The 15,003-nt window shown below is 30.0% G+C and overlaps 1 protein-coding gene and 2 long non-coding RNA genes across 7 annotated transcripts; 2 read left to right on the top strand and 1 right to left on the bottom strand.

The window, feature by feature from the left end:
* Window positions 1-7: 7 nt before the first annotated feature.
* LOC126265389 (uncharacterized) lies at window positions 8-4,645 on the bottom strand. 3 transcript variants are annotated; one of them, XR_007547892.1, is made up of 4 exons: window positions 4,602-4,645; window positions 4,043-4,537; window positions 3,878-3,980; window positions 8-977 (listed from the first exon to the last, which is right to left on the bottom strand). It is a non-coding gene; the product is annotated as an uncharacterized LOC126265389 (long non-coding RNA). The 3 variants fall into 3 exon arrangements; XR_007547891.1 differs by lacking the exon at window positions 8-977 and having other exon boundaries at window positions 3,860-3,980; window positions 4,043-4,169; window positions 4,221-4,537; XR_007547890.1 differs by lacking the exon at window positions 8-977 and having other exon boundaries at window positions 3,846-3,980.
* LOC109598008 (protein SET) lies at window positions 1,929-3,636 on the top strand. Its single transcript, XM_020013819.2, has 4 exons — window positions 1,929-2,356; window positions 2,409-2,595; window positions 2,647-2,952; window positions 3,018-3,636. Exons 1-4 carry the CDS (start codon window positions 2,102-2,104, stop codon window positions 3,038-3,040), a joined length of 771 nt encoding a protein of 256 aa, XP_019869378.1. The 5' UTR covers window positions 1,929-2,101; the 3' UTR covers window positions 3,041-3,636.
* LOC126265386 (uncharacterized) lies at window positions 4,645-9,268 on the top strand. Of its 3 annotated transcripts, XR_007547889.1 has the most exons (7): window positions 4,645-5,124; window positions 5,374-5,633; window positions 6,907-7,049; window positions 7,800-7,942; window positions 8,228-8,376; window positions 8,681-8,946; window positions 9,072-9,268. It is a non-coding gene; the product is annotated as an uncharacterized LOC126265386 (long non-coding RNA). The 3 variants fall into 3 exon arrangements; XR_007547886.1 differs by lacking the exon at window positions 8,228-8,376; XR_007547888.1 differs by lacking the exons at window positions 4,645-5,124; window positions 5,374-5,633; window positions 8,228-8,376 and adding an exon at window positions 6,111-6,140.
* Window positions 9,269-15,003: the final 5,735 nt, after the last annotated feature.

Genomic DNA, 15,003 nt, shown 5'->3' with positions numbered 1-15,003 from the left:
ATTGAGCGTTTTTATTTAAGCATTGTGACTTGTTTAAAAACGTGTGGTTTGTTGATACAAAGAAAGACCTTTAGTCAGTTCTAAAAATTAAGAATTACTTACTTGGATAATTAGTTGATTCATTATAGACTTGATACTGGTGTTTGTACTAGATGAACAGACTGGAACACACTTTCTCACTACACGTTTAAATTAAATTGTCAAATTTATTGTGCACGCGGCTCTTTCTGCCTTTACGACTACCGATAACCGGCCAAATATTCAGATTTTAATAGCGATTGTTTTACATTGTTAATGCACTAATTGTAACATGTTATAAATATTTAAATTCATGAAATGTGGAGCTTGCAAAATGCAAAATTGGCCACTGTTTAATGCAATAATATTTTAATACAAGTTGACAAACATGAATTTCAAAATAAAATTATTTAAGTGACGCCAACCTAAAAAACATTCTTATTGGTTATATATAAATATGTAAATAAAATATATAGTACTTTCAACAAATGTAAATATTAAGTTCTCAAAAAAGTATTGTTTTTAATTTTTAACCAAAGATTAAATATCGTATTTAATATTTTTTCCTATAAATGTATATATTTAATCTTTGGTTTAACTTTAAAATAACTTTTATTTTACTTGAAAACTGGACAATGGTAAAAATAAGTGATATTCACATGGATAAATATCTGGACTATATCGTGGATTATCTAAAACTTTCCGTTTAACATTTTGTAGCATCCTTTGAGTATCAAATGCAACATGTTTTGCGTTATCATGAATTCAAAAGTTTTCTCTGTTGTCTAAAAAAGCTAGACCCTGAGCAAATTTTTCATGGACTTAATCAATTTGGGACCAATGGGCACGTACACTGATTGCTTCTTCTCTGGTCAATATGTAAAATTACAAACACAATCCATCATCAAAGTGTTTTTTGGTTAAAACTACTAAAGTAGGGTTCCAACAGGTTTATCAAACTGAAATGGAAGAGCATAATTTTCTTTATCGCCGTTTAATCACTTACCTATTTCCAAACTTATTACACAAAATATTTCTTAATTTTTTCATTGGTATAGGTTTTAGAACCATTTCTAAGCCAAACCATGTTTAATATTATTTATTTGTTGACGTCCTACAGCCTTTGAGCGATGATATAATTTATTATTTGACAATTATTTTATTTATTATTTTGCTATGTATATTTTATTAGTTTGCAGGTTTAATCAATATTTCAATTTATAAATAAAAATAGATTATCAATATGAAGGTGGTGCTAACAATGACATATAATAGGTTTTTCTAAAATAGCCATTGAAAATTTAACAGATTAAACACGCCCAGCAATGAAAAAAAAATAATATAATTTTATTACATTTAAATAAATTATTATAATATTAATTTAGTTGTAATTTATTTTGTTAATGTTAAATTACATTTTCACTATATTAAGACATTTTTAATAATAAGTGATTTATTATAAAAAATATAAAAAAATGTAAATACATATATTTTTAATCATTATCGTATTTTATTTTCTATTTATTCAAATTGTTTTTCATTCACTTATTTTTTATAATCATTTAATATTACACTGGATTTTAATCAACACTTTTTTTAAGAGAATGAACATTTAAGGGGAAAGTAGGTGGTAATTAAATTAAGAAAATATAAATGTAATAAATTGAAATATATTTTCATTAAATTTAAGTTAAAAATAAGTTTTACCCCACAAAATAAATATATTTTAAAAGTGACAACGTTGCATGCAAATTAAAAAAGTATATTTGAAATAAGACAGCAAATCCATTTAAACTGGATTAGCTTAATTCGAAATTATATAATCCTTGTAAACAAATTAGAAATTTTATACAGTTTTGATAAAATAAATATAATATTAAAAAGAAATTATTTGGCAGCGCTGGTGTGACATGCGCAGTCCTTCCAGGCCGGCTTCAAATTCCAAGCAATACAACAACAAACTTTATGTTGTCATTCGTCTTCCATTTTCACATGCAAACTAGAAATAATTCATTTATCGCGTTCAGTTTGGTCATTTTCGACGTTAAAACGACTCTCAAACAATATTTCGGCCTTCCCAGTAATGTCAACTGAATCACCGGCGCCGGGAACATCGAAACGACGTAAAATCCAAGAAGAAACCAAACTGGATTATGACAACAACACACAGAAAATCCTGGAGGAAGCGGACGCAATACAAACAGAAATCGACGCCATTTCCGAACGGTGTCACGAAGATGTTATCCTGATTGAGCAAAGGTATAATTTGTTGAAGAAGCCCCAATTGGCCAAACGGAGTGCTCTTATTAGTCAAATACCAAACTTCTGGCTCACTGCTGTAAGTTAAATGAATGACTTCCGGTAACTTCTGTAAGTTGAATTAATTTTAGATAAAAAACCATCCAGACTTGAACGGTTTCATTGATGAAACGGAAGAGGAATGCCTGCACCATTTGACCAAATTCGAAGTCGAGGAGTTCGAGAACTTTCGCGACGGCTACAGATTGAAATTCTACTTTGAGGAGAATCCCTACTTCGAAAATTCCGTCATCACAAAAGACTACCACCTTAACAACAGTATGTGTTATACAAAATTGTCTTGAAAGTTCACCAATACAAATTTTACAGCCAATCCCACATCAGAGAGCTCGATGATTAACTGGAAGGAGGGCATGAAGCTGAGCCACCCGACATCTGAACCGTTGTCCGGTCGCAAGCGTCGTTTCGAAACTATCACCTTCTTCAACTGGTTTGAGGACAATGTGGACGCGAGCAGCGACGACATGGCAGAAGTTCTCAGAGAGGACATATGGCACAATCCTCTTCAGTATTTTCTGGTGCCGGACGCGGACAATGGGGATAATAACGGCGGCGACGACAGTATGAGTAGTTCAAGCGAAATGGACGAAGCTGGTGCAGAAGAGAAGCAAAATCGTGAGTGAAATTCAGTTTATTATTATCCAGAGCATTCACATTCTAAAATGAAATCTCTTTTTCAGAAAACGTATCAGAAGGCACCTGAATTTAGATAAGTTTTATTTATTTATTTTACGAGTGGACTGTTTTGATGTGATTTTGGTCTTAATTTTCCAAATTTTTACCTTACTTATTTTATTTTTATTTTATTATTATTACTCAAAATGAAACTTCTAGGATATATTAACAACATATGTTATTCTGTAACATACTACATAAATAGATTCACCTGAGGTATTTTTACAAAGTGTCTTTGATGACGTACCATGTCCAATTGGGTGCTCCAATTTTAATTGTAAATGTATCATCTAAAATACTTTGTATTGATAAAAATATTAATGAATAAATATTATAAAAGTAAATAAATTAAAAATGTTGGAAAGTTTTCTCAACAAATATATTTTTATGTATATCATCCTGTACATATTCATTTGAAAAATTATATTTCTTTGTGTATATAAACAATCAATCTGTTTTATTATTTTAATTTTGTTTATTTGAAAACATTTTTTATATATATATTTAATCACATGTATTTATTTAGTTTAAAAAATTACTAATTAACTGTTCTTGTGATAGAAATTTTTATTATAAACCCAATTATTACTATTTTAATAATAAATAAATATAAAAGCAATGAAATTATATTTTAATTGAAATGCAAATTATGTTTCAATGGTAAGTATAACATGTTCAGTCCCAATAATTCAAAATCCAATAAGATTCATTAAATTTCTTTAGGATAAGTATTTACTTAAATTGATCAGTTGTTTAACCATCCTTTATAAATGAATTTGTGTAAGCTTTTTGAGTTGAAATAAAAGAGGACTGATTGTCTCTTGGTATTCAAAAAATATATATATTCATATAAAAGGCAACTTACATGTAAAAATTGGTATTTTTCATTTGAGAGGAAGTGGTAACCATAGTCGACATGTTTCTCTCTTTGTTGAATTTGGGATGCTTTCCAAGTCCCTCAAAAAAACCTTAAAGATTAAGTGCAACATATTCACCACTAAAGAAGAATATTTATTTGTTTTATTCCTACCTGAAACCATCCTTTGGTGATGCTGATTAAAGAGTTGGATTCCTTTTAGTTGCAATTATTCCTCATTCCTCATTTTATTAATATATCTATTCAGACTGCTAAAATATTCATATTAAAAGCAACTTACCTGTAAAAATCAGTTATTACAACTCTACTCATTATTCGAGTAGGAACAAACCAGATTGATTTTCTATTTTGTGGATTCCCATTTTAACAATCACAACGTAGTTTATCATTTTGTGGTTGGCATGGTAGCGATGCTCTTTTTTTATTTAAAAATTAAGGAGGCTGGTGATGCGTGTAACCATAGTAACCAGCTTACGAAGTTTATTCGTTTAGTTGAGTTCAAAATCCTTCGCAAGTGGGTTCATGCAGCACATGATCCTCGGTTCTAAGATTTTATCACATATTCACCACATACGAAGTTACTTTTATTTGGTACATTCACGAAATCAAACATGTGTGGCTTTATTATCTCAATGATGAAAAATATCTCTTGATGATGAAGAATAAAAGGTTAGTAAATTTAACGTGTATATGAATATAAAATGTAACTTACCTTTGAAAGTTGGTTGATTGGTTTCACCTCCTCTTTTGCATGGTGGAACTTCGGAATTTAAAGTAACAAATCTAATGTAATTTATCAATTTAAATGATTTTACTGTTCGGTTGTAGTTGTTATAGTAACGTTGCTTCTTTTTTCTTTAAAAATAAGAAAGCTCTGATAACTATAGTTACCAGCACACAAGGTTTTAAAGAAAAAATCGCATTATCTTTTTTTATCCATTGTTTTTTTTATAGTTGCCATAGTAACCGTATGTTTCTTTTATTTTAGATAAAATAAGAAGGCTGGTGATGGAAACATAACCACAGTAACCAGCTCACAAGATCTTCAGTTGAGTATCAAACGCTGTGCAGAGCGGTCGAAGCAACACGGCTCCTCACAAGACTGGAGACAGTCTTCACTCCTCATCTCTAGATTAAGAAGAACAAGTGGGTAGTGGTGTCAGCTCCTCCTGACGTTACAAGATTGTGCGACAGTCATCACTACTTATCTAGCTCTTGGTGATGAAGGATAAGAGGTTAGTGGAATTATTTTAGAAATTGTTTTATTCGTTTATAATTTTACTGGTATCTCAATTCAAAATATTCATTCAAAAAGTAATTGTCTTAACAACATTTAGGTAACAAAGTTTTGCTACCATATCTAATATTGAATTGAGGTTTTAGTAGTAAAGTATTTAATGTTAGAAATCGCTTTAATTTGAATTATTTAATTTTAATAAATATTTTGTTTATGGTTGCCATAGTAACTGTATATTTTTTTTTAGATAGTATAAGGAGGCTGGTGATGAAAACATAAGAACCATAGTAAACAACACACAAGACCTTCAATTTTGTTTAGTCTCTCAGTTGAGTTTCAAACGTTGTGCAGAGCAGTCGAAGCAACTTCTCTCCTCACAAGTCTGGGAGACACTCATCACTGCTTATCTCTTGATTAAGAACGACAAGTGGTTAGTGAAATTAACTTCTGGCTTTACAAGATTGTGCGATATAGTCATCATTATCTCTTGATGGCAAAGGATAAGAGGTTAGTGGAATCACTTATTATATTTTGAAATTTTTATCTCTTGTTTATAATTTTACTGTTTCAGAATCAGTTTAAATACTCATTTAAAAAGTAATTATTTCAAATAATTTCGGTAATATATTGTTTTTCTACCAAATCTTCTATATTATTATAGAAACTTTTTACGAAAAAATCAAGTTATTTATTTTTTTTTAATGTTTGGTATATAGTTGCCATAGTAAGTGTTTGTTTATTTTACATAAAATAAGGTGGCTGTTGTTGATGAAACCATAACAACCATAGTAATCAGCTCACAAGAGCATCAATTTAATTTAATCATTCAGTTGAGTTTCAAACGCTGAACAGTGCGGTTGTTGCAGCTCCTGATCTTACAAGATAGTGCCATACTGTCATCACTACTTATCTCTTGGTTAAGGACAAGTGGTTAGTGGAATCAACTCCTGGCATTACAAGATTGTGCTTTATAGTCATCATTACTACTTATCCATTGGTGTTGAAGAATCAGAGGTTAGTGGAATCACTTATTAAGAAATTTTTATTTCTTGTTTATAATTTTGTTGCTTCAGAATCAGTTTAAAATAGTCATATAAAAGGTATTTTTTATATGAAGTAAAATCAAGTTCCTTTATTTTTTTTTTTTTCAAATGTTTGGTATATAGTTGCCATAGTAAGTGTTTGTTTATTTTACATAAAATAAGGTGGCTGTTGTTGATGAAACCATAACAACCATAGCAACCATAGCAACCAGCTTACAAGACCATCAATTTAGTTTAATCATTCAGTTGAGTTTCAAACGCTGAACAGTGCGGTTGTTGCAGCTCCTGATCTTACAAGATAGTGCCACACAGTCATCACTACTTATCTCTTGGTTAAGGATAAGTGGACAATGGAATCAGCTCCTGGTATTAGAAGATTATAACCACTAACATTATCACTGTTTGGCTATTGGTGGTGAAGGATTAAGAGGTTAGTGGAATCACTTATTAATTTTGAAATTTTTATTCCTTGTTTATAATTTTGCTGCTTCAGAATCAGTTGAAAATACTCATTTAAAAAGTATCTTTTATATGAAGTTAAATCAAGTTACTTTTTTTTTCAAATGTTTAGTATATAGTTGCCATAGAAAGTGTTTGTTTATTTTACATAAAATAAGGTGGCTGTTGTTGATGAAACCATAACAACCATAGCAACCATAGCAACCAGCTTACAAGACCATCAATTTAGTTTAATCATTCAGTTGAGTTTCAAACGCTGAACAATGCGGTTGTTGCAGCTCCTGATCTGACAAGATAGTGCCACACAGTCATCACTACTTATCTCTTGGTTAAGGACAAGTGGTTAGTGGAATCAACTCCTGGCATTAAAAGATTGTGCTTTAGTCATCATTACTTATCCCTTGGTGTTGAATAATCAGAGGTTAGTGGAATCACTTATTAATTTTGAAATTTTTATTTTTTCCTTGTAATTTTGCTGCTTCAGAATCAGTTTAAAAGGTATTTTTTATATGAAGTAAAATCAAGTTACTTTTTTTTTCAAATGTTTAGTATATAGTTGCCGTAGTAAGTGTTTGTTTATTTCACATAAAATAAGGTGGCTGTTGTTGATGAAACCATAACAACCATAGCAACCATAGCAACCAGCTTACAAGACCATCAATTTAGTTTAATCATTCAGTTGAGTTTCAAACGCTGAACAGTGCGGTTGTTGCAGCTCCTGACCTTACAAGATAGTGCCACACAGTCATCACTACTTATCTCTTGGTTAAGGATAAGTGGACAATGGAATCAGCTCCTGGTATTAGAAGATTATAACCACTAATATTATCACTGTTTGGCTATTGGTGGTGAAGGATTAAGAGGTTAGTGGAATCACTTATTAATTTTGAAATTTTTATTCCTTGTTTATAATTTTGCTGCTTCAGAATCAGTTGAAAATACTCATTTAAAAAGTATATTTTATATGAAGTTAAATCAAGTTACTTTTTTTTTTCAAATGTTTAGTATATAGTTGCCATAGAAAGTGTTTGTTTATTTTACATAAAATAAGGTGGCTGTTGTTGATGAAACCATAACAACCATAGCAACCATAGCAACCAGCTTACAAGACCATCAATTTAGTTTAATCATTCAGTTGAGTTTCAAACGCTGAACAGTGCGGTTGTTGCAGCTCCTGATCTGACAAGATAGTGCCACACAGTCATCACTACTTATCTCTTGGTTAAGGACAAGTGGTTAGTGGAATCAACTCCTGGCATTAAAAGATTGTGCTTTAGTCATCATTACTTATCCCTTGGTGTTGAATAATCAGAGGTTAGTGGAATCACTTATTAATTTTGAAATTTTTATTTTTTCCTTATAATTTTGCTGCTTCAGAATCAGTTTAAAAGGTATTTTTTATATGAAGTAAAATCAAGTTACTTTTTTTTTCAAATGTTTAGTATATAGTTGCCATAGTAAGTGTTTGTTTATTTTACATAAAATAAGGTGGCTGTTGTTGATGAAACCATAACAACCATTATAATCAGCTTACAAGACCATCAATTTAGTTTAATCATTCAGTTGAGTTTCAAACGCTGAACAGTGCGGTTGTTGCAGCTCCTGATCTTACAAGATAGTGTCACACAATCATCACAATTTATATCTTGGTTAAGGATAAGTGGACAATGGAATCAGCTCATGGTATTAGAAGAATTATAACCACTAACATTATCACCGCTTGGCTATTGGTGGTGAAGGATTAAGAGGTTAGTGGAATCACTTATTAATTTTGAAATTTTTTTCCTTGTTTACAATTTTATTGCTTCACAATCAGTTTAAATACTCATTTATAAAGTATCTCTCAATAGAGTAGAAGTTTAGTAAAATCAAGTTACTTTATTTTTTCACATGCTTAGTATATAGTTGCCATAGTAACTGTTTGTTTATTTTATGTAAAATAAGGTGGCTGGTGATGAAACCATAACAACCGTAGTAACCAGCTCACAAGACCATCAATTTAGTTTAATCATTCAGTTGAGTTTCAAACGCTGAACAGTGCGGTTGTTGCAGCTCCTGATCTTACAAGATAGTGCCACACAGTCATCACTACTTATCTCTTGGTTAAGGATAAGTGGTTAGTAGAATCAGTTCCTGGCATTACAAGATTGCTCAACAGTCATCACTACTTAGCTCTTGGTCGTGAAGGATAAGAGGTTAGTTGGATCACATCTCTTCACTACAAATGAAACCAAGCTACCAAGTGACCCTTAATGGAAGACTATCCTGCTATCATAGTCAAGAAATTCAACGAATAAAACCATATGGCAAAACGTAATGTAAGTAGAGTTTTTAAAATATTCGATCTATGTAAATTATCAAGTAATTGATAAGTGGCTTAGGTGTGTTATATGTATAGGTGGTATATAAATAGGGTATTCTGAAAAATCTTTTTCATTTTCAGAAAATGATTCCGGACAGCCAATATATAATACTAAAAAGCAATAGTCATGTACAAATTTAATGTTCTTGTGGTTTTATCACTTATATCCAAATCATTTTGTCTCAACTCAGTAGATTTTTTAAAATTTTTACATTTCATAATACAATTTTTCATCTAAATCCTATGTTTAGAGAGTTGGCAATATATGATAACTTTTACCAAGATTTTTTAAGTTGTTGTATAAAGTTCTAGCCACCTTTACCTGATTTAAAAAATTGGTAACACTTCAGATAAAGAGTGTCTAATATTTTTTTTTTTTAATAGTTGTCTAATTTTTTTGCTACATTCATTTCACAATTTTCATGAAATTTGGTATACAGAATGTTATGATATTGTTTGAGTTTAAATAGTGTGCTCGGTTTTTTAATATGAAGTCCATGTTTCGGTTCAACATTATCATAATGTTCTGTAAACATCAAATTTCATGGAAGTTGTGTCATTTTTGTCAGTAAGAAGTGACGTGTTAAAAATATTCTTTAATACTCTATATTTGAATTGCTACCAATTTTTTCATTGAGGTAGATTTTGGTTAAAACTATTATGGCACGATTTCTGGATAAAGATTAGTGTATTGGAGCCATCTCTTAAATTTTTTAAATTAATAATATAACAAGGCTAGGACCAGACGACTTTAAAATTAATAGTGTTTATACATATATATAATATGTATACGTTGCAGATAATTGATGAAATTAATCTTCGAATGAATGTCGAAGATCCAGTCGAAGATTTAATTACATCTATTATCTACGACGACGTATACATTTTGTATATATTATAAGCACGCCGTTCTAGTTTTAAATGTTTCATCAAGTCGAAAAATATAAACATCATTCCTAGGGACACCTAAATTCAGAAGTCAGATTGGTAATTCAAAATACATAAAATGGTGCTGCTATTCAAGTCAAGAAAATTGTTCTTGTACATAAAAAAAAATTAATGGTTGATTACAAAATTTTCCAAAATTCAATGTGGATATATTTTGACCTGCCTTCATGCACAAACTCAACAGGGTATTCATTACACACTGTTTAATCAGTTGCCTTGGAAAGTTAATGTTTGTAGCGGTTCTTTCCTTTTAACCTAGCTTGAGTTCAGTGAGAATGCCAAGATCCATCAAGATGAATCATTTTGCTTAAACTAGCGTACAGGACGAGAGATAGGCCCGATCAATTTGACTGTCTAGTTACAAAGATGATTAAATTACGCATCCAAAGGCATCCAATACCAGAATAAAAATTAGTTTTAATTTGAAAACTCCTAATTATAATATTTTGATATTTAGCTGTTTCCGAGAGCTGAGTAATTCCAACAATAAATCAAAAATCACTTCAAACCTTAACTGGGCGAAGTTACATAAAAAGTAAATATTTTTATAGACCGAAAAATATTAGTATTTTAATTATCCACTGCTAAAATATCTAATACCAATATTTTGAAACATTTTGAAAATAGAAATGATTTGTTGTTGTGAAATTATTCAGATATCGGAAATATTGCTAAATATCATTAAAATTAGCACAGATTTTGAAGTTTTATCAACTGAATTTAAACTAATTTTTATTCTATATTAATTGGGTGCCATTGGATGCGTAATTTAATCAACCACCTTTCTAATGAAATATCATCCCGATCGGGCTTGTCGAACGCTCTTAACTCTGGTTTAAGTAAAATTTTAAAAATGAAAAATATATATAAAATTTTGAAAATATAAATATATCCTTATCTAGATGAACTTCAAACTTTCGACTTAAAACTAAATCGAATAGAATAAGACGTGAATGTGGCAAATTATAATTATAGAAATAAGGACGGAAATTTCATTTTGTTAAGGAAATTTGAATGTGGTAAATCCGAAAGATATTTATTTCCTCACTTGGCCCCTTCACTTAAAACAATATTATTTTTTTCCTTTTACTTAGCTTGGATTTAGGATGAATGGCAAGATCCATCGAGATGAAACATGTTGAGTTAGGGAGACGATTAAGTTACGCGTCCAATGATACTCAATACAAGGACAACACAGTTGAGATTTACATTAGAGAACTTCAAATTATAATTTTTTATGATATTTAGGTTTTTCCGACTGCACAGTAATTCCAGCAATAAATAATTCAGTATCATTTCATGCCGCAATAGACAGAGGCTACATAAAAAGTGAAAATTATACACTGAAAAGCTATATTAATAACAGTTTTGATACCTTATGAAAACACGAATGATTTATTGTTGAAATTATTGTGGAGAAGGAAAGATTCCTAAATATCTTTAAAATTAACATGGATTTTGGAGTTTTATCAACAAAGTAACTATTTTTCATCCTAAATTAATTGAGTACTGTTGAACGCGTAATTTAATCAACCACCTTTTTAACGAAATATCATGTGGGTGGGTCTGGTCATAAACCCTGACTCTGGCCAGAGTAAAATTATAATTCGAAAAATAAAAACACAATTACACCTAAATTCAGAAGTCGATTGGTAATTCAAAATACATAAAATGGTGCTGCTATTCAAGTAAAGAAAATTTTTCTCGTACATAAAAAAATTAATGGTTGATTACAAAATTATTTTCCAAAATTCAATGTGGATATTTTTTGACCTGCCTTCATGAACAACTTCAAGGAGGGGGTATTCGTTACACAGTTTATACACATTCACCGTTTAATCATTTGTGGGTTTTACTTAGTTAGGGTTGGCAATATGAAATTTTTACATTTCATGATATGTGCTTAATTTGTAGTTTGTTTTTTAAACTTTCGTAAAGACTTTTTTCAAAATTCTTAGTATTCGTTTCCCGTCTTTGTCAAATACAATTTTTTTTTTATCTAAATCCTAAGTTATGGAGAGTTGGCAATATGATAACATTTACCAAGATTTTTTAAGTTGTTGCATAAAGTTCTAGTCACCTTTACCTTATTTAAAAAATTGGTAACACTTCAGATAAAGAGTGTCAAATATTTATTATTTTTTTATATTTGTCTAATTTTTTGCTACATTCATTTCACAATTTTCATGAAATTTGGTATACAGAATGTTATGATATTGTTGAGTTTAAATAGTGTGCTCGGTTTTTTTATATGAAGTCCATGTTTCGGTTCAACATTATCATAATGTTCTGTAAACATCAAATTTCATGGAAGTTGTCATTTTTGTCAGTAAGAATTCACAAATGTTAAAAATATTCTTTAATACTCTATATTTGAATTGCTACCAATTTTTTCATAAGGTGGATTTTGGTTAAAACTAATATATGGCACGATTTCTGGATAAAGATGTGTATTGGGGCCATCTCTAACTTTTTAAAACATAAATTAATAATAACAAGGCTAGGTCCAGACGATTTTTCGCACTTAAAATTTAATATTACATAAAATGGTGCTGCTGTTCAAGTCAAGAAAATTAGTTGTTCTCATACTTAAAAAAATTAATGGTTGATTACAAAATTATTTTCCAAAATTAAATGCGGATATTTTTTGAGGATAGCTTGGGTTCAGTGTGAATGCCAAGGTCCATCGAGATGAATTATGTTGAGTTAGGGAGACGATTAAGTTACGCGTCCAATGATACTCAATACAAGGACAACACAGTTGAGATTTACATTAGAGAACTTCAAATTATAATTTTTTATGATATTTAGGTTTTTCCGACTGCACAGTAATTCCAGCAATAAATAATTCACTATCATTTCATGCCGCCATGACAGAGGCTACATAAAAAGTGAAAATTATACACTGAAAAGCTATATTAATAACAGTTTTGATACCTTATGAAAACACGAATGATTTATTGTTGAAATTATTGTGGAGAAGGAAAGATTCCTAAATATCTTTAAAATTAACATGGATTTTGGAGTTTTATCAACAATAACTATTTTTCATCCTAAATTAATTGAGTACTGTTGGACGCGTAATTTAATCAACCATCTTTTTAACGAAATATCATCTGGGTGGGTCTTGTCATAAACCTCTGGGTAGAGCAAAATTATAAGTCGAAAAATATAAAACATCATTACCTAGGGACACCTAATATATAATACTAGAAAGCAATAGTTATGTACAAATTTAATGTTCTTGTAACTTTATCACTTATATCCAAATCAATTTGTCTCAACTCAGTAGATTATTTAAAATTTTTACATTTCATGATATGTGCTTAATTTGTAGTTTCTTTTTTCCCGTCTTTGTCAAATACAATTTTTTTTTAACTAAATCCTAAATTATGGAGAGTTGGCAATATGATAACTTTTACCAAGATTGTTTAAGTTGTATAAAGTTCTAGCCACCTTTACCTGATTTAAAAAATTGGTAACACTTCAGATAAAGAGTGTCAAATATTTATTTTTTAATGGTTGTCTATTTTTTGCTACATTCATTTCACAATTTTCATGAAATTTGGTATACAGAATGTTATGATATTGTTGAGTTTAAATAGTGTGCTCGGTTTTTTAATATGAAGTCCATGTTTCGGTTCAACATTATCATAATGTTCTGTAAACATCAAATTTCATGGAAGTTGTGTCATTTTTGTCAGTAAGAAGTGACAAATATTAAAAATTCTTTAATACCTTATATTTTCAAAAATTCTTTAATACTCTATATTTGAATTGCTACCAATTTTTTCATTGAGGTAGATTTTGGTTAAAACTATTATAATGGCACGATTTCTGGATAAAGATTAGTGTGTATTTAGACCATCTCTTAAATTTTTTTAAAAAATAAATTAACAATTTAACAAGGCTGGGTTCAGACTACTTTTCGCATTTAAAATTTAATATTTCAAAATTAAGTGTTTATACATATATTCATTATGTATACGTTGCAGATAATTGATGAAATTAATCTTCGAATGAATGTCGATGATCCAGTCGAAGATTTAATTACATCTATTATCTACGACGACGTATACATTTTGTATATATTATAAGCACGCCGTTGTAGTTTTAAATGTTTCATAAGATTATCAATTAGTTGTTCTCGTACTTAAAAAAATTAATGGTGGTTACAAAATTATTTTCCAAAATTAAATGTGGATATTTTTTGAGGATAGCTTGGGTTCAGTGTGAATGCCAAGGTCCATCGAGATGAATTATGTTGAGTTAGGGAGACGATTAAGTTACGCGTCCAATGGTACTCAATACAAGGACAACACAGTTGAGATTTACATTAGAGAACTTCAAATTATAATTTTCTATGATATTTAGGTGTTTCCGACTACACATTAATTCCAGCAATAAATAATTCAGTATCATTTCATGCCACAATAGACAGAGGCTACATAAAATGTGAAAATTATACACTGAAAAGCTATTTTTATAACAGTTTAACTCGAATGATTTATTGTTGAAATTATTGTGGAGACGGAAATATGCCTAAATATCTTTAAAATTAACATAGATTTTGGAGTTTTATCAACAAAGATTACACTATTTTTCATCCTAAACTAATTGAGTACTGTTGGACGCGTAATTTAATCAACCATCTTTCTAACGAAATATCATCTGGGTGGGTCTGGTCATAAACCGTGACTCTGGCTTGAGAAAAATTATATGTCAAAAAATATAAGAACCATCATTATCTAGATGAACTTCAAATATTGAACATAAAGTTAGCCAAAATTAAGGTCAAACAGGTGCTGAACTAGAAAATTATTTATTTCTTAACTTGGCCCCCTCACCTAAAACAGAGTGGTTTTTTCCTAAATTCCTAAATATTTTCCATAATTTGGGCAACTCACCTATATAATGTTATTTGTTTTTCCATTTTGCTTAAACGAGCGTACAGGGAGAGAGATGGGCCCGATCGATTTGACTGTCTAGTTGCAAAGATGATTAAATTACGCATCCAAAGGCATCCAATACCAGAATAACAATTAGTTTTAATTTGAAAACTCCT

This window comes from Aethina tumida, chromosome 1 (genome assembly GCF_024364675.1).
Source record: "Aethina tumida isolate Nest 87 chromosome 1, icAetTumi1.1, whole genome shotgun sequence".
In the NCBI taxonomy this organism is placed as follows: Eukaryota; Metazoa; Arthropoda; class Insecta; order Coleoptera; family Nitidulidae; genus Aethina; species Aethina tumida.
Note: the sequence above shows the minus strand (reverse complement) of the source record. Positions and strands in the feature narration are given on the sequence as shown.